The sequence below is a fragment of the Podarcis muralis genome, chromosome 1 (assembly GCF_964188315.1).
Source record: "Podarcis muralis chromosome 1, rPodMur119.hap1.1, whole genome shotgun sequence".
Classification (NCBI taxonomy): domain Eukaryota; kingdom Metazoa; phylum Chordata; class Lepidosauria; order Squamata; family Lacertidae; genus Podarcis; species Podarcis muralis.
The window spans coordinates 4,487,428-4,515,138 of NC_135655.1; the positions used below are offsets into that span (position 1 = coordinate 4,487,428).

The following is a 27,711-nucleotide window of genomic DNA, read 5'->3' on the forward strand; positions in this document are numbered from 1 at the left end:
GTCCTTGGCTTTCAGCACACTTTAGTCAGCTCCTGCTTCATTTCAGTGGCTTTCCAAAATGCACAGCTTATTCCTACACACAGTTCACACAAATGGCAAAGGAGAATGGTGAAATTGAAACATTAAGGGCCAGGGGGACCATAATGGTTTGGATCAGTCTCTGGTTTGGATGTTATTCGAAATTGCATACACAGGTTTCTAGATATGTTTGGAAGCAAGTTTATCTGCAATAGAAATAATAGCATTTGGGTTCGGACTTTAGTGACTGTGTTTCAAAAGCGTGGTCAGTCATGGAGTAAATTTGCACCAACACTTTGCCTAATTCCAGGGTCATCAACATGGTGCCCTTCAAACATTCCTGGACCATCTCTCACCATGTGCGTGCTCACCAAATAACTTGTGCCTCACAGCTTCTGCAAATCATTTTGGTATGCCTTTTATCTATACAGATAAATTCAGCAACTGTTCTTGGTGAAGATGAAAGTGGCTGCATGACTAAGGTGTGTGTTCTTGTAAAGGATGTTCTGTCTCTTCAGGTGCTGAAACATAATCTCATTGTGTATCATTGGTATTTTGAATGGGTGGCAGTGAAAGAAAGCTAGGCAGTGAGGTAGAAATCATCTCCAAAAGTTGCTATGCACTAGCCTATATGTATATATCTTGGGCTCCATGATCACTGCAGATGGTGACAGCAGCCACGAAATTAAGAGACACCTGCTTCTTGGGAGGAAAGCAATGACAAACCTAGACAGCATCTTAAAAAGTAGAGACATCACCTTGCCAACAAAGGTCCGTATAGTAAAAGCTATGGTTTTCCCAGTAGTGATGTATGGAAGTGAGAGCTGGACCATAAAGAAGGCTGATCCCCCCGAAGTATTGATTCTTTTGAATTATGGTGCTGGAGGAGACTCTGGAGAGTCCCACGGACTGCAAGAAGATCAAACCTATAAATTCTTAAGGAAATCAGCCCTGAGTGCTCACTGGAAGGACAGATCGTGAAGCTGAGGCTCCAGTACTTTGGCCACCTCATGAGAAGAGAAGACTCCATGGAAAAGACCCTGATGTTGGGAAAGATGGAGGGCACAAGGAGAAGGGGACGGCAGAGGACGAGATGGTTGGATAGTGTCTTCGAAGCTACAAACATGAGTCTGACCAAACTGCGGGAGGCAGTGGAAGACAGGAGTGCCTGGCGTGCTCTGGTCCAGGGGGTCACGAAGAGTCGGACACGACTAAACAACAACAAACAACAACAAGCCTATATGTATGATTGGCGTGTCTCCCCCCTCCCCCCCCCAGCGAGAGGGTCTCAATCAGGACATAATGTCCTCTGGCATACAGAAATGCTATTTAAAATTTCCACCCGCATGACTGCCAATAAAATTCTATAAAGAGCTGCTTGGTGCTTCCAGTTGCACATGTTAGGTGACAACTGGCTACATCTTGATAGGCATAAAAAAGCAAGCCTGGGAGGAACCAAAACTCTGCAGAATGGCATAATGCCTGAGCTTTTATATGTGCTGTTAAGTAAAGGGAGGTAATATGAAACTGACTAGGAGATAATTTGAAACAGATATTGTTTCTCTGAAAATCTTTTCAGATTTGGAATATTTTAAAGTAAGGGTGAAGAAGGAGAAAGGTGGGGTTTGCCTGTAAAGTCTACAACATTCATAAATTCTCAACTCCTGACTTGGCTATAGAACAGTTTCTGCTGCCTGTGTAGCCAGGTTTTAACTGCCAGTTATTTTGAAATATTGGTAAGTGCAGTGCTGTTGAACAGACCAGTTAGATTGCTTGCAAATTGATAGTCCCTCTGTGAGGCTCAACCCCCATTAACTGTCAGGGGTTCTGTATGGCCAGCATGACATTTAAACTGGATCACTGGTCTGCTACATTGCAGTACTGGCCAGGACATAGCCAAAAGTTCCCTTAAAGTGAAAACAATTCTATTGGCAGTCATGTCCTGTTCCTGTCTGCTTCCTGGAGACAAAAGCGTAATTATCTGTTGCCTTTGTTTTAAAACCTTTGCAGATCAGATTAAAGTATCCATTGCAAAAGATTTGGACAGGGCATGAGTGTAGTTTGTTGCATACTCATATCGTTACTAGTGAGGACTAAGTGTATCTCTCATTAGTCATGGCTATTAATAAGGATATAGGTGCATTGGTCCCAGAAAAAATAACCTGATATCTATCAGATTAGATGGAATAACCTGTAGCAGCAGCACCTGCTTTATTCTTCTGGCCTGGACAGTACTATATCACCTATTCTCCAAGTTCTTATGGGAGGAAATTTTCCGGGGAGGGCATTCTCCCAATACAGCCAGAAACTTGAGTCCTCGATTGTCATGTCTCTTAGATTGTATGCCATTTTGGGAACCTTTTTGGCTTAGAGAGCAGGGAATCAATGCTTTAAATAAAGTGAGGAGGAGATGGCCTTCATCTGAAAATAACACCTTGAAAGTGTCCTAATAGAATGTTTAAAGAGAGTCCCCTTGTAGCCTAGTATTCAGTCTTCCCAAGGTTGTGTTGCAAAGCTCAATTCTAGCTCCAAAATCTGGAGGCTTTTAAATTATGAGAATGAGTTATCATCTTGTAGTAGGCTTCTGGATAATGAGAAATATGAAACCTGTGGCTAATTGTTGTTTAAGGCCTCAGACTCACAGAGGACCCCAGTGGGATTTTCCTGGCAAGCAATCCACACACCTTTCTGTTCCCTGTAGCTTTCCCCTCTCTTTACTTTAGCATGTCTTTTGCTGTGTTCCTCAGATAAAAACTTCAAACAGAGGAAAGATAAATCATCAGCCAGTATGGGAAGGAAGTAAAGTTTTATGATATGTCAGTTGGCCTAACTTGCTACTGAAACATACCTCCAATGATCCTTCGAATGGTTTGGCATTTGCAACTGGAAAGAGTAGGTAATGGAGACTGTTCCCTACAATTAGCCTTCTGAAGAGGTAGTTCAAGGTGGAGTGTATAAATGTGCACTACTTTGGCAGTACAGGAAGGTTAAAACACCTCCGTCGGCACCCTACTTGGGAATGAATGACACAAGCATGTATTTCAAACCACTTTTTGTGAGAGAGGCAGGAGTAGATGCAGCTCTCTAGCAAAGTGTGTCTTTGCTGGAAAATCTGTATTTGCTGTTAATGTGTGAAATGGCCTTCAGACCCACAGGATTTTTTGGTATGTCAAAGGCAAAGTATGTCGTTGTTGGCATCCATCTGTCTCAAGAGACAGTGGAACAGTGCACCTTTGGAGATGAAGTCAAACCATCGGAGAGTTACAGTTCCTGCTGTGGCTGAAGAGACCAATACGGGAGAGACCTGTTTTGTTGTGGCTGGGGCAGATAAAGACAAAAATGAAGGCACTGAAAGTAATAAAACATACTAATTTTAGCATGTATAACAGAGCCCTGTGTAGAAATGTACTTTCTACGGATGGTCATCTGAAAAAAGTTAATTACAGCTTTGATTTAAGATTTCACTGGTACTAGTATCCACTCCACTTTCCCAAATTGACTTGTGTTAATTCACAGTGTTAATTCTTTCTTTCTTCTCTTTTGTTTTCTCTTTTCTTCTTTATTTTTATTTATATTAGTTTGATTTTTAGTGTATTGTATGGTGAAAAGTTTCAATAAAAATATACCAAGAATTGGAATGTTTCCCATTAAAAATCATTAATTTTAGAACATTTTCCAGCCTCCACATATTGAAAGTAACCTTTTTGTCAACAAAAACCTACATCTAATAGTTATACACAGTACATTGTCATTCTTTTGTGACTCATAAGCTTTTTCTTAATCTGATTAACCCCCCCCCCATGTGTTTCAATTGTTTTAAAATCCATGTAGAAAATTCCTAAAATGTAGCGAGAGCCTTCTCATGTAGATGATCAGGGAGATTATTTTGGCAGGAAACAATTCCACTGCTTGCAAGTCTCTCTTCCCTCTTTTCTCTCTCTTACTGTTTTATATTTTTATGTCTTCAGTATGTTGGGACACTTCCAATTAGCCTTGCTTCCCGAAAGCTCATTGGCACTGCAACAGACCCTCCCCAGAAAAAGAGCATTCACAAAGTGCTGTTTCAGCTTTGGAGAGAATGGAAACGCTTGACCTTCATTCAAGTGAATATTTTAAGCATAGGCCAAATGCATAAATCGCCAATAAAACATCCCAAACATGCTTTCTTTATATATACAGTATATAATGATCTTGGTAAAACTGATGGACAAATTAACTTCCAGTTCTGATCCAGTTGCACTCTTCACATTATGTGTAGTCTTCATTTGTGTGCAAATCCTTTTGCATTTGTTAGCCAACTCCCACCCCACTATTCATTTCTCACGTGTATCATAACAAATCCCCCAAATAATTACTAAGCAGTAGCTCATTGGCAAAAGACTGAACTATGGTCCATGAAGATCCCACTTAAAATCTCACTTCTGATATAAACTCTGTTAATGTCCGTAGCTAAGCTTCTGTCTCCAAGTTGGACTCAAGATTTAAAGTCCAAGAAGACCGGGTCAGTGCAGTGGGGTGAGGCCCTATTACTGAATATCTGATAATAGTTAAAATTATCCAGATCTTAAGAGTAGAATTATCCATGCATTCAGTTGAGTAGAATACATGGATAATTCAGTGAAATGTTACCCTTGCTTTTGTGGTAATGTTTGGTATGTGGCTTGTTTCAAATCACCTCTCTCCCCTCAAAGACAGCCTTATTGTTAGTTAAATTGCATAAAACTCTAACTCTGATGGAAGATCATCTCTCAGATTCCCATAGCAATAAAAATCTAGCGGCAAGTCCTGTCTGAGGTTTCTTTGTTCTTAATGTCCATGTGTGACATCAATATCATTAATGATTCACTGGAGCCAGACAGCGCTGAGAAATATCCCCACATTCAGTCCCATTTCCTTTTTTAAGGGAATTTCTCCAGCCCTAAAGTGGATTTTCCCAACTTTTCAGCTTACATGCTGTCTCTTTCCACCCCCTTTTCATTTCTCTGAAACCACAAGCTTTAGTGTACTGACATGTCACTTAAGTTTTAAACACTGAAGCACTTGGTGTGGTTTTTTTTTGTTTGGTTTTTAAAGAAGTGTTCCATCTTAGAATTGTATTTTGTCCTTTGTGTAGCTTCATCTGTAATCACTTGGGTTTGATAAATCTAAATAGTCATAATTTGGATGGTCATGCAGTTTGTCTCTTGTGTTCTTCATTTCTCCATGTCCTGATGTAACTTATTAAGCATGTTAAAAATGTGCCAAGAAAATCTTTAAATCACTTGGATTGTGCTTTTGTGTATGTATGTTTTTGCTTATGCTCGGGCAGGAGTCATGATCACAAAGCCTTGTTCTTTAAAGAAACATATTATTTACCGTAGGTTGTGAGTTTCTTTAGTGAAAGACTTATTTCTCTCTCTCCAGGAAAGTGCCACATAACTTTAGGTATGAATAGATTCAGATCCACAAAGCATGCTTTCCTGGGAGCTGTTGTACCATATGTCCTGTGGGCTGCCTGGTCCTCCCCCATATAGGGTAAACCGGAGTCCTTTGTCAAGATAACTGCATGAGTTTGAATCACACATCTTTTTGCAGTCTTGAAATGCACATACTCTCTAGTGACTTCAGTAGGACATCTGTGCCCATTGCAACAGAGTTCCCTCCCCTCCTTGCAAGGAGGTAGGAGAGACCCAGAACAATGGTGTGCAGAAATTTGGGAGTGTTGCTTCTCTCCTGTCTGCCAGGATACCTGATAATGCCTTACTTGAGTACATTTTCTGGGTAGCCTGGCTATTCCTTTGAAATGCTTTAGTTCCCGGAATCTCTTACACATATTGAAAGTTTGCTCAGCTTAACAGATACTTGCCAGACTGTATTTGCAGGGAGGTGTAAGCAGCCCCTACAGTCCAAAGACAATTGGAAAGCTTTCCCCATTTCCTTCCTCCTTGCAGAGAAATGAGAGGTCCATTTGGGAGAGTCAAAATGGCTTCAGGATTGCTCTCCTGTACTATTTCAGACACATGGTTTATATACTTATGCGTGTGTGTTTGCCTTTACGTTTATGAACATTTATTCTATATTTGAGACCTTAGAATTCTTATAACAGTATGTTTCTGTGAAAATTGGCACAGCATTTTCTTAGCTGTGTGTTCTGCAACGAGAATCAATGAAACACGACCATACCCCTTAATGATCAAGCACAGCAGCCGTTTGACCAACCCTGAGGCTTTGAGCTTACTTTATTCTGTTCCATTTTTTAAAAGAACATTTAAGTGGAAGGGGTTTACTTTCCCCTCCAGGGGAAAAACTAGTGAAAACTGAGATAATATCAATGAAGAAAAACTCTCTAGGAATCGCTCAGCCTGCCCTACTTTGGTTTCCCTTGTTTTCAACTTTAGGTGGCTTTCTGGAACATGCATAGTTAGTGAGGCATACAACCATGGGGGGAAAGGTTTCAAAAATCGTTTTCTATCAAAATGAAATCCTTCCCTTTCTGTGTCGTTTCAGAATAATTTGAAAGAAATATAAACATTTTTTTAAAGCTGGGAAAAATGGGGCAGGAAGGAACAGGAAGAAAGGAACTCTGGTGGGATAGAAGAACAAGGCAGTTTCAGAGGGTGTCAGGGCCATGTAAATCGAGATCAAGGTCAGCAGGTTTCCCACCTGTGTGTTACGTGTTCATTTTGCATCCAAAGACAGGCCAGGGTGAAGGGGAAAGCAGAGTGACAACCGTGTTGCGTGAGCATCGGACATGTAAGGTTCCTCTGTTACTAGACGGTACCACTTCAGCCTGCCGGGTGGGGCAGGAGTTGTGTATTTAACTCCTTTGTCCCATATTAAGGGTTTGCATGTATGTTGTGGATAAAGCTAGAACTCATCTCTCTGAAATCCATGCTTACCATGTCATTCTAGTTTCATAGGCGCAGGGATGGCTTACCTGTGGGAACAGCCAGTCTTTCCCTTACGGTTGAGCATCAGCCGTGCAAGACAGTTGCTTGCATGTTCCAGCACTTAACTAGGGTCATTTCCACATTTACTGTGTTTTCTCTGTTGGCTGAGAGAAGGCTTTGTGGGGAAAACTTGTAGAGGGAAGAGAGAGATGGAGAAAATTGGGGAGTAGCTTGATGACTAGAGAAAGGGAAACTATTTAAAGGCCTTGAGAAGAGCTCTTGGGAAGAACACAATGTTAAAAAATAATTGCACACAATGTTAAAAAATAATGCAATTTTTTAAAAGTAGAAAACCCGTATTTATATTGCATAGTCTTATGATGTTGGCAGTGGATAGTTGGCATTTGGTACTGTACTAGGAGGAGGAGCTCATTGTAACAGTGAAGTTCTTGATTGGCGCAGCAAATGGGGTTGGTCCTGGCATCATCCAAGCAGGGGGAAATTCCCTTCAGAAGCTTGTCCTAAGTCTGAAAGCTCTGATTAAAGGGCAAGAAACAATAAATGGCATTCATACAAGGGAATGCAGTACACGAGTGAATTCCACTGCACCAACTCCCACCGAAATTATTTTTTCCTACTATCATGCAATGGCTGTCTGTGTGTGAGAGATGGAATTGACAGATTTAGTTAATTTACACTGACAGAAAGTCACTTGCCTTCTCTGAAGTACGGAAACTTTCTGGAGTATTACACCAAGTTAATCCTGAGTAAAATAAGTACAATGTAATAGTGTGCTTTGACAGCGGGGAAATTGCAGGAGGAAACTTTAAAGTTAATGTGTCCCCCCCCCCAACCTTTTTTTTGTGTGTGTGTGTGTGTTACTGCTCTTCAGTTGCAGAGAACAAACTGGGAAAGCTGTCAGTTTCGAAGCAGTGTTTTGCTTCTGGCAAAATGTGCTTTCTCAGTTATATTCAGCAAGGCTAATTTTGCAAATTCCCTTAAGACCTCAGCTATTTACTTTTATGCACCCAGGTGTAGTTGCTGGAAGATCATTCCAGCATACCAGACAACAAAGGTTTTTAGTCTAGAGATTTTGTGAGTTGATTAAAACTGCAAACCCTATCTTCAGGCTTTCTTTTCCCCCCTTCTCTTTTTACTGTTGCCTTATGATTCTGAATGTAACCTGTATACCTTTGCGCTCTGCCTTTGCAATCCAGCTTCTGCAGTAATTGGAAAATGGGACAAGCGTTGTCATCTGGTAGTCCTTAAGCCCATGGAATTTCTTTGCTTCAGCTACAGAAACTAAACAGCACAATTGCCAAGACCATCTCTTTATTCAAAACATGTTTTAAAACCCTTTTTTGGAAAGCTTTCATTTCATTCTGTGAAGGAAAGGTGGGGGGTAGACTCCTCACGATACACTTAGTGGGTGATTAAAAAGGGCTCTAGTCAAACATCCCAAATGTGCTTATCGTGGCTTCTTCATCCCCATGTATCCACTTCATGTGTGTACCATTTGGATGCTGAACTCTTACCAGGGAATTCAGGCTTTGAACTGAGAACTTGTCCAGTGTTGGGACCTAACCTATTACAGTGGTACCTTGGGTTACAGATGCTTCAGGTTACAGACTCCGCTAACCCAGAAATAGTACCTCGGGTTAAGAACTTTGCTTCAGGATGAGAACAGAAATCGTGTTCCGACAGCGGGAGGCCCCACTAGCTAAAGTGGTGCTTCAGGTTAAGAACAGTTTCAGGTTAAGAACGGACCTCCGGAATGAATTAAGTTCTTAACCTGAGGTACCACCGTAGTGTGCGTTCAACCCCCAGAGCCGTTTTCCAGCACACAAGGAATAGAGAGGACACACCACCAGCCCAGGCAGTTTGAGACCTCTGTGTTACTCTGGTTCAAAATACATACTGGAGCCTCTGTGTTATTCTGGTTTGAAATAAATACTGGAGCCAGGCTTTGTGCCCTTCTGACCAAGCCGAACCAACATGGATGGGAAACTGCACAGACTCAAGGTCTGGGTCCTGGTTTTAGCCCCCTCCCATTGTTTGACTCTGATACTCTGCCTGAAGCATGCTCTTGGTAGTTGGCTCTTCATACCCAGTGGTCAAACCATACCTCACTCAGCCTCACACCTTCCTTCCTCAGCTCCTGCCAATGCACTGGATGTAGCCTAAAAGGCTCCCCCAGCATACAAGTTGTCTTGTTCCAGTTATCCTACACTTCCATTGGTCTACCAAGAAGTACTTAGGATTGTTTTCACTCTGTACTGAATGTTTTTGATAATGAGCAGCAGGGCATAGTATGGGAACAGAGCTGCATGTTGGTTCACATGATCTATTTTCTCAAATCCTGGGAGCTCAGACCTGCTAGCACTTTCCTGATCAAGCCTAACTTGGAATACAGATCATTCAAATGTAACCAGTCACATCCCCCCCCCCCCCCCGCCGCCCATAAATTTGCATCCTGTCATTTTGGCCTGAAGTGGGCGGCAGGCCCTCAAGGGGGTTTGCAATAACAACATACAGAAAGTGGTTTTAAAGCACTCAGTGTTCCAGTTTAAAAAAACAAACAATAACATTTCAAGAACTTCAGCAACAGCACTGCAGAATTTAAATACAGATCTAAACAAAGCTAGTTGGCTAATTATTCTTTTGCAACAGAAAAACTTTAGCCTTGTTGACAGCCATGCATAAGTTGGCTTGTTCAGATAACCTAAAGTAGGCATCACGACTGGGAATGAGGATATTTGGCAAATGTGGAACCCCCCAGTAGTTGCTGTAACCTTCCAACAATTTAACTCCACCCCCAAAGGTGCATTCCTCCATTGTATCCCGAGACAGACGGGTGCCACCAACACCTTCAGGAGCCAGTGTGGTGTAGTGGTTAAGAGCGGTAGTCTCGTAATCTGGGGAACCGGGTTTGCGTCTCCGCTCCTCGACATGCAGCTGCTGGGTGACCTTGGGCCAGTCACACTTCTTTGAAGTCTCTCAGCCCCACTCACCTCACAGAGTGTTTGTTGTGGGGGAGGAAGGAAAAGGAGAATGTTAGCCGCTTTGAGACTCCTTAAAGGGAGTGAAAGGCGGGATATCAAATCCAAACTCCTTCTTTTTCTTCTTCAGAAGTGGCCAACCAGATGTCCTTAGAACTCTTGCAAGCAAGAGTTGAAGGCACCACCTGTCCTTTGTTTTGCCCCAGCTCTTGGTATTTAGAGGTGTATCCTAAAAGTTCCATTAAGCTACGATGACAAATAATTAAGCAGATTGCCCATGCTATTCACAGGATACTACTATGCAACTGAAAATAGTTCATTAAATATATGTAACACCTTAAGACCTCTTGGAAGCATAGAAGACTCTAAGAATGGTTATTACACTGAGACAAATATTGTTGAAAGAAAATGAGAACATTTGTTTTTATTTGTGGAGGGAGCTCAATCTCCTGATAACCGTGTTGGGATTCTTCACATTTTCTTTTTCTTAGGCAAGTGAAGGAGTTGATTGATTTTTCCAAGAAGCTGTCCTTTCAGAAGCCTGATTTGGCTTCTAGCCCACAACTTGGAAACCTCATTCTGTCACTTTAATCATAATTGAATGCCTTACTGCCCTAGAAATAAGCACTGTCTGCCCCATAGTAACAGCTACTGACTGCTGATGAACTATAAATAAAATCTACCCCATGAGTATGGCAAGCCAAAAGTCAAGGTAATGGCAGTATATGTATCATTGTCTCAACCGAAAGACCTTGAATGCTTTACTTCTCGTGGTACTTAAACATAAGTGGTTGGCTGGCATCTCTCTGTCTTGGGAGACAATGTGCCTTTGAGACTGAAATCAAACAGTTGGAAGGTTACAGCGCCTGCTGCAACTGTAGAGACCGATATGGAAGGGACAGGTTTTGTTGTAATTGGGATAGGTGAAGGCCCTAGGTTTTGCTGTTCCAGATGCACCATGGCATTTCTTCTCTTTCCTGGCACAGCCCCCCTGCCAGCTTTTAAAGTTGAGATTCAGCTTGTTCATTTCCAAGACTCTCTACAAGACTGGTTTACTTGGAGGCATGGGCTTCCCCGAGGGCCATGGGTCTTCCCCATTTGTGGAGGTGCGGCTGCTGCGTTCTTTGTGATAGGATGGAGATCAGCCCCATGGGCTTCTCCAGCTGTTTAGCCTTGACTCCTGGCTGGTTGACAGCCTACCCTGCTGCTAGGGAATCTCTCCACTCTGTGTATGGGGCAGGACAGGGAGCCAGCAGAACTGCCTCCCCTTCCCTGATCTCTGCAGACAAAGGGTTGGTGGCCTCCCATCCATTGACTTGGGCTGCTCCCTGCCAAAGGCGTCCTCCGTACCCTGCCAGCTCTTCCCCCTCTGACAGTTCATCCCTTAGCAACAGCCACCCCAGACCCAAGTCAATCAGTATTACAAGGCCCACACTACCACCAGCCCTCCCAAGGTTGCCTCCCACCCTAGTCCTTGGGTGATGGATTTTAAGATGGTACAGTATTTGTGGAAGCAATTATGGAGCATGCACATTGGTAGTGGTACCCCATCACACACACACGCACAATATTACAGATCAGATCCAGAAGGTACTGCTTTCTAACTTCCAACTTCACTGGTTGTTGTTGTTTAGTCGTGTCCGACTCTTCGTGACCCCCTGGACTCCTCCAGCACCATAATTCAAAAGCATCAAATCTTCAGTGATCAGCCTTCTTTATGGTCCAGCTCTCACTTCCATACAACACTACTGGGAAAACCATAGCTTTAACTATACAGACCTTTTTTGGCAAGGTGATGTCTCTGCTTTTTAAGATCCTGTCTAGGTTTCACTGGTAGAGAACCCCTACCAAGCAGAAATCTGTTTCTAAGTCAAGGGACACCTTAGCATAACCAAGCACTAACACGTTTTATCACAGCATTTTAAGGGAACACCGTGTGACTTTGGAGGGGATTAATCCACAGTGTCTTTGCTTGGGTTGAGATGGCATAGGCATAGCAAATGGAACTAATGTTTAAATGGCATTAAAGTAAGAACGGATGAATGAACAAGCTCAGTGAACATCAGAGGACAACATGTCTTTAAGGAAGTTTAAAGACTAAAAATGCATTTAACACAACTAAAACCACTCTCTAATAATACCTGAGCCATTTGTGCTCCTTTACATAGGGGTTACAGTGACCTAAAATATGCTGTTTGAAAAATGGCTATCTGATGCCACCTGTGGACCTGCCTAAATTGACCTCTGAATAGTAATAACCATTAAGCATATAGATTCAGGTAGGTAGCCGTGTTGGTCTGACACAGTCGAAATATATATATAAAAATTGTCCAGTAGCACCTTAGAGACCAACTAAGTTTGTTCTTGGTATAAGCTTTTGTGTGCATGCACGCTTCTTCAGATACCATATAATTAAGCATATAATTTATAAAGAAAGGCTGTGGCTTACTGTAGAAGGAGGAGGGTTTCCCCCCTATAAGGAAGCAGGATATAAATGTAAATCAGTGTGGGCCTGCCTTTGTAGTGTAGAAGACTGAGTAAGAGCTATTGTTGTGTTATCAGATAAGCAATCCAAGTGCTGTTAATCCTTTAAGACTGATACTTGGCTCCCCCCACACCACACCACCTTGTTCCATTGTACTGGCACCCAGTTCAAAGGTATGGGCACCAAGCTTCAGAAGGTCAAGCAAATAAAGCTGTTGATATGACACTCTTGACAGAGAGAGAGAGAGCTTAGAATTGTGTGGAAAAGCTTTTAGGCTGTTCCTCTACTAGTGTCATCTGATACCGTAAAAGATTTTGTGCACTCTCTAATCTTTATGTAAAATAGCACAGACATAACTTGGCTGCAGTTAAAGATATGACCTAAACATATTACTGCCCTTGTGACTGCTAGATCACAGTAAGAGTGTAGGATTGGGAAAAGGTGGACAATTGCTCCTTCCACAGGTTCCAATAGAGCCACCTGAGCATGCCTTCTGCACATCAGATAGGAACAGCAAGAGAAACCTGGTGCTCTGTGATCACTCCTGCATCTCTAGAAACCCCTCCTCTTGAGGGTTGCCAAAAGCACAGCTGCTGTAGACCCTAAAGGCTGGGAGTAGGATCTATTCTATATAATTAACTGACTGGAGGAGCACTTGCCTACCCTTAAAGCCTGTTTATTGTAATGACGAGAGCTATAGTAGCAAGTTGGAACACACCAGTTTCCCCAAGTAGGTTAAATCTCTGCCAATTAACTCTCATCATAGCAGCATTTTCTTACATCATGAATTTGGTCTAGACCTGCAGTTCTCAACCTGTGGGTCCCCAGATGTTGTTGGACTACAACTCCCATCACCCCTGAGCTCTGACTTTGTTAGCTAGGGGTGATGGGAGTTGTAGTTTAACAACATCTGGGGACCCACAGGTTGAGAAAGGCTGGTCTAGACCATGGGTAGGCAGACTAAGGCCTGGGGGCCGGATCTGGCACAATCTTCTAAATCCGGCCTGCGGACAGTCCAGGAATCAGCGTGTTTTTACATGAGTAGAATGTGTCCTTTTATTTCAAATGCATCTCTGTGTTATTTGTGGGGCATAGGAATTTGTTCATTTTTCCTCCAAAAATATAGTCCAGCCCCCCACAAGGTCTGAGGGACAGTGGACCGGCCCCCTGCTGAAAAAGTTTGCTGACCCCTGGTCTAGACTAAGGTGACCCCAATGGTAGAGGCCAGGGAATATTTTGTAAATGTGTGGATTCAAATCTCCCTGTCAGCACCACCTCCAGTTTGAGGTCTCGCCACCACTAACTTCATACAGCCGTTTCCTCAAAATGCTGGAGTAAAACCTGACGTTTTCACGCAACCTTGCCTTTTTGTTAAATGTTTCTAATTAGCACGCAACAGCAAGTAGAATAGATCCTACTCCCACCCTTTAGAACAGTGTTTCCCAACCTTGTGCCTCCAGCTGTTTTTGGCCTACAATTCCCATCATCCCTTGCCACTGGTCTTGCTAGTCAGGGATGATGGGAGTTGTAGGGCAAAAACATCTGGAGGCACAAGGTTGGGAAACACTGCTTTAGAAGCTAAAGCAGTCTTCCCTAGCCTGGTGCCTTCCAAATCTTTTGGACTACAACTCACATCAGCTCCTATCCAGCATGGCAACTGTTCAAAGATTGTAGGAACTGTAGTCCCAAGCATTAAGTGGACACTAGGTTGGAGAAGGTTGGTCTAGAGCAGTGGTTCCCAAACTGTTTGTTTGTTTTTGGGCCATGCCCCACCTAAAGGTAAAGGGACCCCTGACCATTAGGTCCAGTCGTGGCCGACTCTGGGGTTGCGGCGCTCATCTCACTGATGACTCCAGAAAATGTTCTTGTGTGCATATCCTGTATATCTAACTGTACCATGTGTGAGAGGCTGCATATTGACACCCTGACCATTAGGTCCATCCAGTCGTGGCCGACTCTGGGGTTGCGGCGCTCATCTCGCTTTATTGGCTGAGGGAGCCGACGTACAGCTTCCGGGTCATGTGGCGAACCAGAGCAGCGCACAAAAACGCCATTTACCTTCCCGCCGGAGTGGTACCTACTTATCTGCTTGCAATTTAACGTGCTTTCGAACTGCTAGGTTGGCAGGAGCAGGGACCGAGCAATGGGAGCTCACCCCATCGTGGGGATTCGAACCGTCGACCTTCTGATTGGCAAGTCCTAGGCTCTGTGATTTAACGCACAGCGCCACCCGTGTCCCACAAGAGATACCCTCTTCCTAATAATAATAATAATAATTAATAAATAATTTATACCCCGCCCATCTGACTGGTTTTCCCCAGCCACCCTGGGTGGCTCGCAACAGAATAATATTAATAAGAATAAGAATAAGCAGCAGTAAAACATCAAACATTAAAAACCTCTCTGAACAGGGCTGCCTTCAGATGTCGTCTAAAAGTCACAATACTTTCACTTGTGGTGCATTTGCACAAAGGCTGGTTTTGTGCAATGTGAGATTTGCATTTCCAGGGTGGGGGAGGTGCAAGATTGGTGCTGCCCTCAAAACCTTGTGTAATGGAACATCCTTCTTTAAAATTTGTGGAAAAGTTCCACTGATGGGAACATAATTTGCTATGAGATGTAACCACACTGAAAATCAAGCAGATTTAATTACTTCTGCAGATGCCATGAGAATGCATCCCTGGGTATTATCTCACCCCAACTCCCTCAAGGTTTGAGCAAGCTTATTAACAGTTGGGTGACTCTGTTTGCTACAACATTCAGTTTTTTGTTTCTGCTTCTTTTTAATAAGTAACCCCTGCAGGTGTAAAATAAAATAAAAAAAATCTAGTTATGAACCTCAAGATAAATAATACTAATTGCTGGAGGATTCTGCTAAAAGTGTGGCCTTTGTTTTTGTTACAAAACACTTAACACTTGGAGTAAGTGAATCATAAAATACTTGACCAGATGTATTTAATGGCATTTGTATTATAGGTCCTGGGAGAAAGTATAAACTCTGTTTCCATTTTCCCACCAAAACAAGGTGTAGTAGCAAGCATGTGGAACGTATTACTATTCAACAATTATTTAATGCCATTAATATATGTGTGTGTGTGTGTGTGTGTGTGTGTGTGTGTAATTATCTATCTATCTTTCTTTCTTCATTCATAGAAGTGACCAGTTGTTCTAGGGCTGGAGGAAAGGAGACCAATAGAATGAAGGTCATGTAGCTTAGTAATTAATGAAAGGAACAATAATAGAGTTGCAAAGGACTTTAAAGTTCAGTGGAAAATTGGGCTATGTTGTTCATAAAACACTTGCGCTGAAGAAGTGGATTTGGGGAGGGAGACTCGGAGGTGGAGTTAAAAAGAATGTCTTGACAGAAAGCTCAGGTGAAACTGTTCCAGATGGACATATTCCAAATTAATTGTGCCTCTGGCAGGTAGCTGGCACTTCTTTCAAAACAAAAAACAGAGTAAGTAGAAAGCCAAACAGCTCTTCTCCTTTCTCTCCTGTTGCCAGTGGGATGCTGGATTCCTTTTTCAAATCCCTTCTCAGATGCATTAAAACTAGGAAAAACAAAGTGTCACGGCATACTTAAGCCCAACAGATTTATTGTGGCAAAAGCTTCTGTGGAGTAGTTCTTATTTATTTACAATATTTGCATGCCATCCAATGACAAAGTTTTTCGGGTGGCTTACAGTATCAATAAAACAATAAATCACGACTGTAAACAACATAGGAGGGGATTAGAGCTCTTGTCATCCATGAAAGCTTATGCTGTAATAAATCCATTAAGACTATTTAGTTTTGCTGCAACAAACACTACTGCCTGTCCAGAATGTCAAAGCATTCTAGACTTACCATTGAACGGAGAACTAGAAGCTCAGTGTACATCATTTAATTCAGGGGTTCTTACCCTGCAATCCATGGACCCCTTTAGCGTCCTTGGATGGGCTTCAGGGGGTTTGTGAACTGGGTGCAGAAAATGCTACAGTGGTGCCCCGCAAGACGAACGCCTCGCAAGACAGAAAACCCGCTAGACGAAAGGGTTTTCCATTTTGGAGGCGCTTCGCAAAACGAATTTCCCTATGGGCTTCCTTCGCAAGACGAAAGCCCATAGGGAAATCTCTGGGACAGCGGGGAAGCGCTGCGCGGCTTCCCCACTGTCCTCGGACCTCCTCCGAAGCCGGGCGGCGGGGCGGGAACACCTCCCGTTGCCGCCCGGCTTCGGAAGGCTCCTCCGAAGCCGGGCAGCGGGGCGGGAACACCTTCTGAAGGCCGGCGGGGGGCAAAAGTCTTTGTTCCCCCCTGCCTGCCTTCCCGGGAGAGCGGAGAAACACAGCGCGTTTCTCCGCTGTCCCGGAAGGCTTTTGAAGGCAGGCGGGGGGGGGAGCAAAGACTTTGTCCCCCCTGCCTGCCTTCCCAGGGGCTTTTAAATCGCCCCGGACAGCGTAGAAGTCCTCCGCTGTCTCGGGGCGATTTTAAAATGCCGCCCGCCAGCATTTTAAGATCGCCCCGGAAAGCGGAGAAGTCCTCCGCTGTCCCGGGGTTTTTTAAAATGCTGGGGGTGGGAAGAAAAGCCCTTGTCTCCCCCCCGCCCCCAGCCTTCAGAAGAGGTCGGGGGACAGACTGTTCCCGGACCTGGTCTGAAGGCGGTTTCCATAGGAACGCATTAATTGATTTTCAATGCATTCCTATGGGAAACCGTGCATCGCAAGACGAAAAACTCGCAAGACGAAGAGACTTGCGGAACGAATTAATTTTGTCTTGCGAGGCACCACTGTATTTACAATTCTTTGATTCTATGAAAGGGGGCCAGTGACTCAAAAAAGGTTAAGAACTATTAGTTTAACTGGTGTTACAGTTTTTATCTGATTCAACAAAAAACTCAAAACAAATATTGCATAAGATTAAAATAAACAAGGGTGTTATACAAATTGCCTTGTTTGGTAATAAAGAGGGAGGGTAGGCTAAGCTAACCAGTGTTGTACTCAAGGATTTTGGAGCATGGCTCTCTGTGTAAATATATCTGAAAGATGCTATAATACTGCAACTAAGAGAACCAAATCAAATCAACTCCCCGCTGTTCGTGGTGGGTCAGAATTCCTCTGGGGGCAGATGTCATTTCAGCTGAGGTTCCGGAATTGCCTGGTGAGAACTGTTCTCAAAATCATATGCAGTTTGTATGACCTGTTGGTATGTTGATGTTGGCTATGTATTGAAGTGGCATAACAACACACACACACACACACACACACACACACACACACACACAAGCAAAGTGCTAAGATTGTTTTCCCTACCCAATTTTGTGTAGAGTACAAAGTGGTTCAGGTTTACTTTAAAGTTTTTACAGATGTTTCAAACAGCTGCTGAGGTACACAACAATCCTGTTTGCTTGGAAGGATTAAACCATCATCTCCTATTCTTCTTTCCTAGACATCAGGCATCCAGAGGAACTCTCCCTTTTGAGGAAGCCCAGAGATCCCACAAAGAAGAAAAAGAAAAAACTGGATGACCAGTATGAAGATGAGACACTTGAGCTGGAAGGACCATTAATCACCCCCGGATCAGGTGGAGCCTATATTTTGCTTTAGAGGAACAAGAGGAATAATAAGAGCTTGGGGAAGGAGAGAAGTATGGAGAGCGATGTAAACATGTCACTGGGTGGGTGGGTGGGAATGCTAAGGAAGAGAAAGTTTAGAACTGAAACTGGAGCAGGTGCTAAATGGAAAGATGCACAGTCACACCTAATCTCTTGATGGCCTTGCAGGAAATGGCCTTGCAGCTAAAATCTACAGAATTCATTAGGGAGCTGTATGCTGCTTGGTAATTAGACTCACCCTGTTCCACAATTAAGACAGTGGCACTGTGACAACTGCTAATCTGAGTATTGTGCCTGACTCACTGAGCCATTTGGCCTTGCGCATGGATAACAGTGCATTAGCTGCAGCGTCGAATCGGGGGACATCTCTTTGTATGTTCCCAAATTCCCCCTCACACACACACACCTGCTCATCATTTCTGCACCCCATACGGTGGATAATAACTTAGCTTTGTGTCAATGGAAGTGCTAACTGTTTTCTGAAATAAGAAGCAGTAGTAGTTCTCCTTTCACCTGCCAGTGGATAATGGGAAGCTTAAAATTTTTTGTTTTTATCTGTATTTGTTGGTTTAATAGCACAGCCTGCAGATATATTAAAAAGTAGCCCTATGTTCTTTGCTGGCTGTCTAATAATGGATTCTTCCTACATACAAGCTATGACTTGGCTTGTTTATAGAGTTGGATAGGGTGCTTCTGAATGGAAGTTGTGAATTTGAAGACGATGGGACGTTTCCAGGCATTGCAGATATTTTGAGAATAGCCCTGGATTGAACAGCCCTGTTGTATGGATGTGACATTCTGAACACCCACGTAGTGTGGGTGATGGTGATACTGACAAAAAATAGTAGTGGTGTTTGCCTATATCCCAGCCACCAAATGGAGCCCTGGGTGTTTAGCATTAAAATGCAAAACTGCAATAACAAAACGTGTTTGAAATATTTTTAAAGGGGGACAATAGTTATTTTATCATTAAAATTGTATAGTACTCTGCTTTTGAAAATAAATTTCCAAACTAGATACGTGGGAAAAAGAATGAATGCCCTAATGAGAAACATGCAGTGGATTCTCTGCAGTCTTCCTCATGTTTGAAAGGCCTCTGGCAAAACACTGACATCTGGAAGGAACAAATTCCGTGCTGAAAATTGCTCTGTTCTAAAAAGCTTTCAGATGCAACGCTGGGATCCCTCAGCATGGGGGTGGGGTATGGTCAGATTGAGATTCTTGGAGGAAGTCTGAATTGTAGCTAGGACATGTACCTTTCAGGGCCTTGAATACCAACACTAAACTTCAAATTTAACACTAGGTTAAGTTTAATATACTGCTTTATAGGCAGCCAGTGTCATAGGGGTGTGTTGGTGCAGTAATTGTGTCTTACCAGTTTCCAGCAGAGTGACTGCTAGGGTCATGGGTGCACCTGCTATAAGCAACCCCATGAGGAATTGGTTCTTTGCATATCTCTAGCTTCTGGAGCCTTCTGTCCTGCCAAAAGCTGCCATCTAATTTTAATTGTGAGGCAGTGTGCGCTGGCTTGAGGACCTTCTTAGTTGGCAGCAGGAAGTACTGACATCAGACACTCGGAGGTGTGAAGAGGGCATGCTGGGGCCAGTCCCAAGGAACCCCTGTGGAGAAATGTCTAACAGATCATTTTACTGATGTAAACACAAGTAGTAACTTAATGCCTGAAACATCTTTCCTGTCTGGCTCCATTTAAAATGCCAGCCTCCTCATCTTAAGGGGCAGCTAGAGGTGTCATATCCCTGTGAATGACTTCAAGTCAAACTTACTCTTGATTGCTGCTTTACTGCAGGATGATCTTCAAGTGAGTAAGGCTCCGCATGCTTGCTAGGAAGTCAGAAATCAATAGGACAGACTCCTGCCATTGTGTCACCAACCACAATTAGGTTTTTACATCTAGATATTCTTCCTTTGTCCCCATGCTTCTGAGCGTGCATACATAATTAAAGATAGCACCACAGAGCTTTCTAGCGTGCATTGATCCTTCCAAGAAATAATTAAAACTAAAAAAAATTCTTAAAATTACAAGAGATCCAGTCCCTAGATGCTGTTGTGAGAATTTAAAACATATGCCTTGCATAGTTTCCTGAAATTCACCCTATTTTGAGAGAATGGGAGTGCTTCGGAAGGGGAATTGCAAAACTAGTCTATGTATTAGAACAGTGATTGGTTTGTTTTCTTTCTGAAAAGTTCTCCTTTCATGTCTTCCCCCTCATGCTTTATTTCCCTCGTGTTCCCCTGTGCACATTTTTACTATTAGGCAAGTAAAAAAACCAACCCAACCCTACCTGTTAATCTAGAATTGCTCTTACCTGCCTCAAGTCCATAGAGTAGGTTACCAGTGTAATTAAAACTGGGTATTGATTGTTTAGACATGATTGTTTAGAATGATTGGTTCTCTCCTTGGTTTTTAAAACCTATTTCTGTATATAGTATTCTCCACAGGGAGGGAAGGGCTGTACCTCAGCTGTAGAGCATGTGCTTTGCATTCAGAAGGTCCCATGTACAATCTCCAGCAGGCTAGGAATGTCCCTGTCTGAAACCTTAGAGAGCCACTACCAGTCAGTGCAGTCTACCTGGAGGCTGAACTATTTTCTGTGTGCAAATCTTGTACCACGGAGCTGCAGCTCTGGGTAATCACCTCATCCATGATCTCCCATCACAGCTGTTCCAATTTCTGGATGGAAGATTGCCTGGCTGGAAACCTGGTGGTGAGCAGCAGTGGGTTTTGTTCTGTTTTTTAATTATTATTTTGTTAAGCATTAGGCAAATTCATGGAGGAAGCGAGCCATGTGAGTAAAACATGCTCGAGTCCCTCACTAACGCTGCATAGGTAAAGGCAAAGGGGCCCCTGACCATTAGGTCCAGTCGTGACCGACTCTAGGGTTGCGGCGCTCATCTCACTTTATTGGCCGAGGGAGCCGGCGTACAGCTTCCGGTTCATGTGGCCAGCATGACGAAGCCGCTTCTGGCAAACCAGAGCAGTGCACGGAAACGCCATTTACCTTCCCGCTGGAGCGGTACCTATTTATCTACTTGCACTTTGACGTGCTTTCGAACTGCTAGGTTGGCAGGAGCAGGGACCGAGCAACGGGAGCTCACCCCATTGCGGGGATTTGAACCGCCAACCTTCTGATCAGTCCTAGGCTGATTTTTCACCACCCCCACCTGTGGACAAGGGATGAGGAGGTGTTCTGCATGCAGTACTCAGGCCAGGGTTGTGTGGAAGAGCGGGGGGGTAAATGCACAAACACAGCACCTGCTTGCAGTTGCTATGCAGATAGGAGAATGTCAACTTGTCGCACACCCCAAGACATCATGTAAGATTCAGTTCCTTTTGCAGCAGCGCATTCTGGATTACTTTTTAAAACTCTGCTCATGCCACGTAATTTTGGTTCAGGGACATGATGTTTTGTTAAGGTGCCGTGCCGTAGACAACGGTACATTCCACTCCACATACGTTACAGCAAGTCTTAGAATTGGATTCTGAGAAACATTAAAGATTTGGCGGGGGATAATGAATGGTTTGCTACAACTTACCTTTGCAGCACTCCCTTCTTACACACCTTGTTAGCCTGAGGATTTAATATACACTCGTATTCATACACAGTTCATTTAAAGGTAGTAATTTGGCCACTGGCATTAAGCCACAAGCCCGCCAGTCGCTCATTTCCAAAGAGCATTCTTCACTTACTAGAATGAATAACAAATACATTCTTGCCAGTTACATACCTTCTTGCTGCCCACTGCAACCCAGTTTAAGGCCACGAACTTTTACCTGCCATGACTTCATTAAAATGAGTTGTTGATCTAGAATGAAATCCCATGCAGTCCCAATTCCCTACGCGCCACAGTTGGTAACAGAGAGGGAGCTACTCTTTCACCACTGGCTAGCAGGTCAGAAATGCACTGTGACCAGGGGCATCCATGTGTGTACTGTGTATTCATTCGTACACTTTGGTTTCATGCAGCTTACTGAATTGCATAACTGTTTTGCTTTGCATTATTTAGTGGCTGGAGACTTTGCACTTAACCTTGGGATAGAGATGTTATGTAGAAGACAACCCTCAACTGTGGGGGGTAGGGTATGGGTCACTCCTGGGAGAGGGGGAAATCCTGATCATGGAAAGAAATCATTATTTTTGTATGAGTTGAAAAAAATGATTTCAATTAATGGGAACTCTATAAAATTACTTAAACATCAGAATGAATCTTGGATTCTGGCCATGTCTCTGCAGACCACACAAGAATTCTGGAGAATGTTGTCCATCCCTATCTTAAAGTGTGAAAGTTCAGATGTTATGAATTTTGTTTTCTAAGTTGCACTGTGTGTCTGTGTGTGTTTGTTTTCCTGCTTCTGTTGCTAATAGCTTGGATTCTTTGACCTGCTTAATGATAAGGGGGGGGGGTGTCAGGATTTCTCAACACTAGGTCTTCAGTCCTTGGGAGGATATTGCTCTCCAAGGATCGCACCCTGGCTCCCCTCCCCTCCCCTCTTCACCATTGTGGCTTTTTTGTTTTGTTTTATCACAGTGCTTCAAAGATCAGATAAACTGAAGGGAGCAATTTAGCAATCCTGCTTTGTAGTCTGTCCTCTCCTGCCCTTGGCATTCCTCCACAAAACCCAGAATTGTAAATAAATTGGTTAGTTGCTTTGTAAAGAGTGTTTTTTCTCAAAATATGAGAGAGAAGCAAGATTTAAACAAAAAACAAAATTCATTAATAGGGAGGAGAACACACACACACACACACACACACATTGTGGCACTTGGCTAAGTGTCATGACAAACACAGTTGAGTTCAGCATGAGACCTGCTATGCAAAGTGTCATTAAGGGCCAAACTAGATATCACACAGAAAACAAAGGAAAACAGGTCTTCCAGCATTGTTAAATGAAAGCATTGTGTGAGGCCACTGTCAGGACTGTAGGATACCTAACCAGAGGAGAGAAGGTTGTATTTCTGTCCGGAATTGCATACACGTAACCCAGCTGCTTTTCTACTCAGGAGAAGAGAAAGGAGTAACTTTTCCCATGTTGGTGGAAAATAAGTTAGGTCTGTGGGGAGAAGATTTTGAGTGAGGAAAATGGCTGGAGGAGGGAAGGTTGTTTAGGCAGCGAGTCTCTCCTTACTTCCCTCACTTCCTGATTGTAGCAGCTTCAGATTTAAGAGAGAGAGTTAAAACCACTGGGATATGGTAACATACCTCCAGTGCAATGTCTAGTTTTCCCCCCAAGAGAGAAAAATGGATGACTCTTTCCTATGGATCCAGACAAACCTGTAGAAGAAAAAGCCTTCCCCCTACGTGTCAGTCTACTGAGTGATTCTAAATTCACTGGCTGTTGCTTTTTCACTGCAAAGCAGAGCATAGATAGAAGGACAGGGGAGTGTGATTTGCAAGCAAAGGGCAGCTGTGGTGGGGTTGGTGGCTCATTTGCTCTCCCCTGCAAATTCTCAGTATCCCTTCTTTGCAGTGAAGTGGAAGCCAAGATTCCGTGACCCATTTTTGCTCAAATTGCAGGTCAGCCCTCTGTTCTGGAATGCTGTTGATTCTACAGTTTCACCAACTAAGAACCCCTAGGCACTATACTTTTAAAGCAGAATCACAAATTTGTGTAAGGAAAATCCATTTGCCTCTTAGAGCTACAGTTCTCAAGAGTGGTTTATTAATTCTTCTTCCAGGGGAACTCCAAGAATTGTAGCTCTCTGATGGGAATAGGGGGTCTCCTAAGCACTCTCGGACCTGCAACAAGCTGCAGCTCCCAGGACTCTTTGTTTAAAGTTGTGTGACACAATTTTAGATGCACAGTGGACGCTCGGGTTGCGAATGTGATCCGTGCGGGAGGCACGTTCGCAACCCGCAGCGTCGCATCTGCACATGTGTGGATTGCGATTCGTCGCTTATGCGCAAAGCGTGATTTAGTATTTCTGCACATGCATGAGCGCCAAAACCCGGAAATAACCTGTTCCAGTACTTCTGGGTTCGGCGCGGTGCACAAACTGAAAACGCGCAACCTGAAGCATTTGAAACCCAACGTATGACTGTATTGTGCAGATGGGGGTCTAATTCTCCAAGTGGTTAATAAAGGACATAGAATTGCCACCAAATGAAATGCGGTAGCAGCAAGGGCAAAGTGCTAAAGTGTTAAGGATATTGTTTTAAAAGCTGCAAGAGAAAAAGGATACGGAAGAACCTGTATCGGTTTCAAGTAGCGTGTGATTGCATTTGCTCTCATGTCTGTCTTAACTTGCCTGCTTTTGAAAGACTCCTTTTGACAAAGACTGTTCTATTTTGTTTTGTTTACCTTTTTTTTTAACTCTAGAAAGTGTAATGTACATTGATAGCATTGGTATTTTTTTTAGAAAAACAATTTGTCAAGGAGGAATGCCTCTTAATTTCCAAGTGGGAACATTTCTAAAGCGAAAATGGGAAGAAATGGAATACCTGGGAGGTGGGTTTTTGTGCATAGGCATCTCATTTTGCAGCCGCAAGCTATTAAGCACTGCTTCTTTACAGACTTCCTTGAAATAAATGCAGATTGGAATAATCAGTTGCACAGTGAATTGACTCCTGTGTGAGCTGCAGGATGGTTGTGCAGAAGCAGCTGGCTTCCTTAGAATCCCAGCAGCCTTTCTTGGTGGCAGTTGGGTTCCAGTTGTCGTCGTCCTTCAGGCTCCAGTGCTATCACACACCTGTTTTTGCCTGGGTTTTTAGTTTAGAGGAAAGGCAAGTACAAGGCAACATGATAGAAGTTTATAAAATTATGCATGGCGTGGAGAAAAGAAATAGAGAAAAGTTGTTCTCCTTTCATAACAGTAGAGCTCGTGGACATTCAGAGAAGCTGAAAGTTGGAAGACTTAGGACAGATCGAAGAAAGGGCTTTTTCATGCAGCACATGGTCAAACTACAGAACTCACTCATCTAGGAGGCGGTGATGACAACCACCCTTTAAAAGAGGATGGCACAAATTCATGGAGGAGAGGGATCTCAATGGCTACTAGCCAGGATAGCTATTCTCTGCCTCCACAGTTGGAGACAGCATTGCTTCTGAAATGCCCGTTACTGGAAACCACAGAAGGGGAGAGGGCTGCTGTGCTCAGAGCCTCCTTGTGAGTTTGCCACAGGCATATGATTGGTTACTGTGAGAACCACACGCTGGAATAAATGGGCCATTGGCCTGATCCAGCGGGCTATTGTGTTCTTATGTGTTCTGCATAAAAACCCTCTTCGTGCTGTAATAGAGCAATTTATGCACCAATTTAAAATGCTTGTACAGCTTCGTCCTAAGGCAGGGATGGAGAGTGTGTGTGTCTGTGTGTCTGTGTGTTTTCACTAAAATCCAAAGCTCTATAAAACACAAGACAAGTGCAAACATATGTAGAATTAAATAGCAGCCTGCCTCTGAGCCCCATTCTGAGCCTAGGAATTTGTTTTCAGTAACGCAACTGAACTAAGTTCAAAGGCCTTTCATAGAATCCAACCAGGTAAAACACTCAGAGGGTGTGGACCAGTGACTCCAGGGGGAGAGTCCAGGACCTAGAGAAGTTGGAGGGCTGTATTTTGGGCCCAAGGCATGAGATTTCTCACCCCTGGTGTCTATAGGCTGAACAGGTCTCTCCCACTCCCAGCTTGTATTCTCCATTTGTAAAATAAAAGTAATGGTGACTTTCCTCAGAGTATTGTTAGAAAAAATAGTTTACAATCCTGATATGTTATTAGATTTACAGCAGTGAATAAGAACTATTCTTCAGAGGAAACACTGTTGCAGGTGGGTGTGGGATTTTGGCTGTCCAGGTGTTGCTAAATTACAACTCCCAGCAGCCCCAGCATGCATGGCTAATAGCCAGGAGTGATGGGAGTTGTAGTTCAGCAAAGGCTTTCCACACACCTACACTAGTGTGCTCTTCTAGTGGTGGTTAAATTCAGTTTCAGCTGTTCATTGCTTCTTAAAATCCACCCCTGCTGCTGCCTATTTACTCCACAGCTGAACAAATACTGAACTTAAGTCCTCAGCCACTGCTGCTCTCATATTCTAAATATATTTTGGGGTTCTTTTAGATCAAGCCAGAGGTGGCTTCGCAGTTTGCAGCTCTTTACAGAAACGTATATGTTACAAGGCCACCAGGCGTTGGGTGTATAATGGGCATTTCTGAGCCCCTTACACAACACAGAAGGGTTGTTAGAGGTCAAACTAAGCATGGCCATATTGGTAAGGTATGGTTCCTATATCTCAACTATGTGTATAGAAGTTATGTTAATATAAGATCTCCAGCCACTCAAGCTTACTTATGGAGAAACCACATCACAGATAGCTGAGACTTCGAAGACGCTTCCAGTGATTCAGTATTAGGCAGTGCCCCTGCTCGACTTTTCTTTTTATATGTGATTAATATAAGCATTCAATAATCTACAGATTTTGTTGGAATTGATCGGTGTTATTTTACTACAAATTAATAAAATATTCTGTTGAGAGAGAGAGAGAGAATATTTTCCCCTGCTGCTTCTGTCGTATTAAATACTTTTGGCACAAAATTGGCTCTTTGGGGGCTAATCTTGACTCAAATTCTGCTTGTTGTGAGTGTATAGTACAAGTTCCTTTAAAAAAAAACAATAGACTGGAGGTGCAAAATTTCCAAATGATCCGAAGCTAATCTGGACACCCAGAAATTAAATAGATTTAAACTGATTGGAGCAGTGGCAGCACCATCTTAATGATGCACATGGGAAGCCAGCTCTCTGGATTTCTACTTCTGCTGTTAATAAGACCCTGGATCCTCTACTGCAAACAGAATCATTTTCTTTATTTAAGGAAGGTTTAATGTTAGTGTTGGACTAGACTATCCAAGCAAACTCTAGCGAAAGTCTAGTGAAGCTTTCAGTTCTGTTGAGTGGGAGCAAAATGAACTTAGAGAATTCCAACCCTTAAGGGTCTCAAGAGGCAAAATTTCTCACCCCCACCTTGTAGAAGAAGTATCACAGTCTACCTTCTGCCTACCCCATCTTAAGGTGCATACCGTATTTTTTCGCTCTATAAGACACACTTTTCCCCTCCAAAAATTAAGGGGAAATGTGTGTGCGTCTTATGGAACAAGTGCAGGCTCCATGGCTTCAGCTAAAGCAACGCGAAGCCTCCAACAGGAGAAGCAAGACTCTCCAGGCTTCAGGGATAGCCGCCTGAAGCCGGGAGAGCAAGCGGGATCGGTGCACACTGATCCCTCTTGCTCTCCTGGCTTTGCTTCGCTGGAGAGGTGCTGTGCAGCTTTTCTTCTCTGCGCAGTGCCCCTCCAGCAAAGCGGGAGGAGAAATGGAAGGGGCTCCGTTTCTCCTGCCGCTTCGCTGAAGGGGCGCTGAGCAGAGAGGGAGAGATTTTTTTTTCTTGTTCTCCCCCTCTAAAACTAGGTGCGTCCTATGGTTGGTGCGTCCTATAGAGTGAAAAATACTGTACTTGCCTTATTGATCTTCCTAATAGCAGGAGGACGGGTGGGACGCGGGTGGCGCTGTGAGTAAATCCTCAGCGCCTAGGGCTTGCCGATCGCATGGTCAGCGGTTCAAATCCCCGCGGCGGGGTGAGCTCCCGTCTGCAGTCCCAGCTCCTGCCCACCTAGCAGTTCGAAAGCACCCCTAAAGTGCAAGTAGATAAATAGCTACCGCTTTCTATCGGGAAGGTAAACTGTGTTTCCGTGTGCTGCGTTGGTGCCGGCTCGCCAGAGCAGCTTCGTCACGCTGGCCACGTGA

General features: G+C 43.6%; 1 protein-coding gene across 5 annotated transcripts in view; it reads left to right on the forward strand.

Moving 5' to 3' along the window:
• FERMT2 (FERM domain containing kindlin 2) overlaps positions 1-27,711 on the forward strand; it is a 92,112-nt gene that overhangs the window by 30,171 nt on the left and 34,230 nt on the right. For 4 of the 5 annotated variants that reach the window (XM_077936198.1, XM_077936226.1, XM_077936257.1 and 1 more), the window contains exon 3: positions 17,796-17,930. The exons of the other annotated variant lie outside the window; for it this stretch is intronic. In XM_077936198.1, the coding sequence (XP_077792324.1) occupies positions 17,796-17,930 (135 nt within the window). The remainder of the gene's footprint in view (positions 1-17,795; positions 17,931-27,711) is intronic. 5 annotated transcript variants of the gene reach the window in all.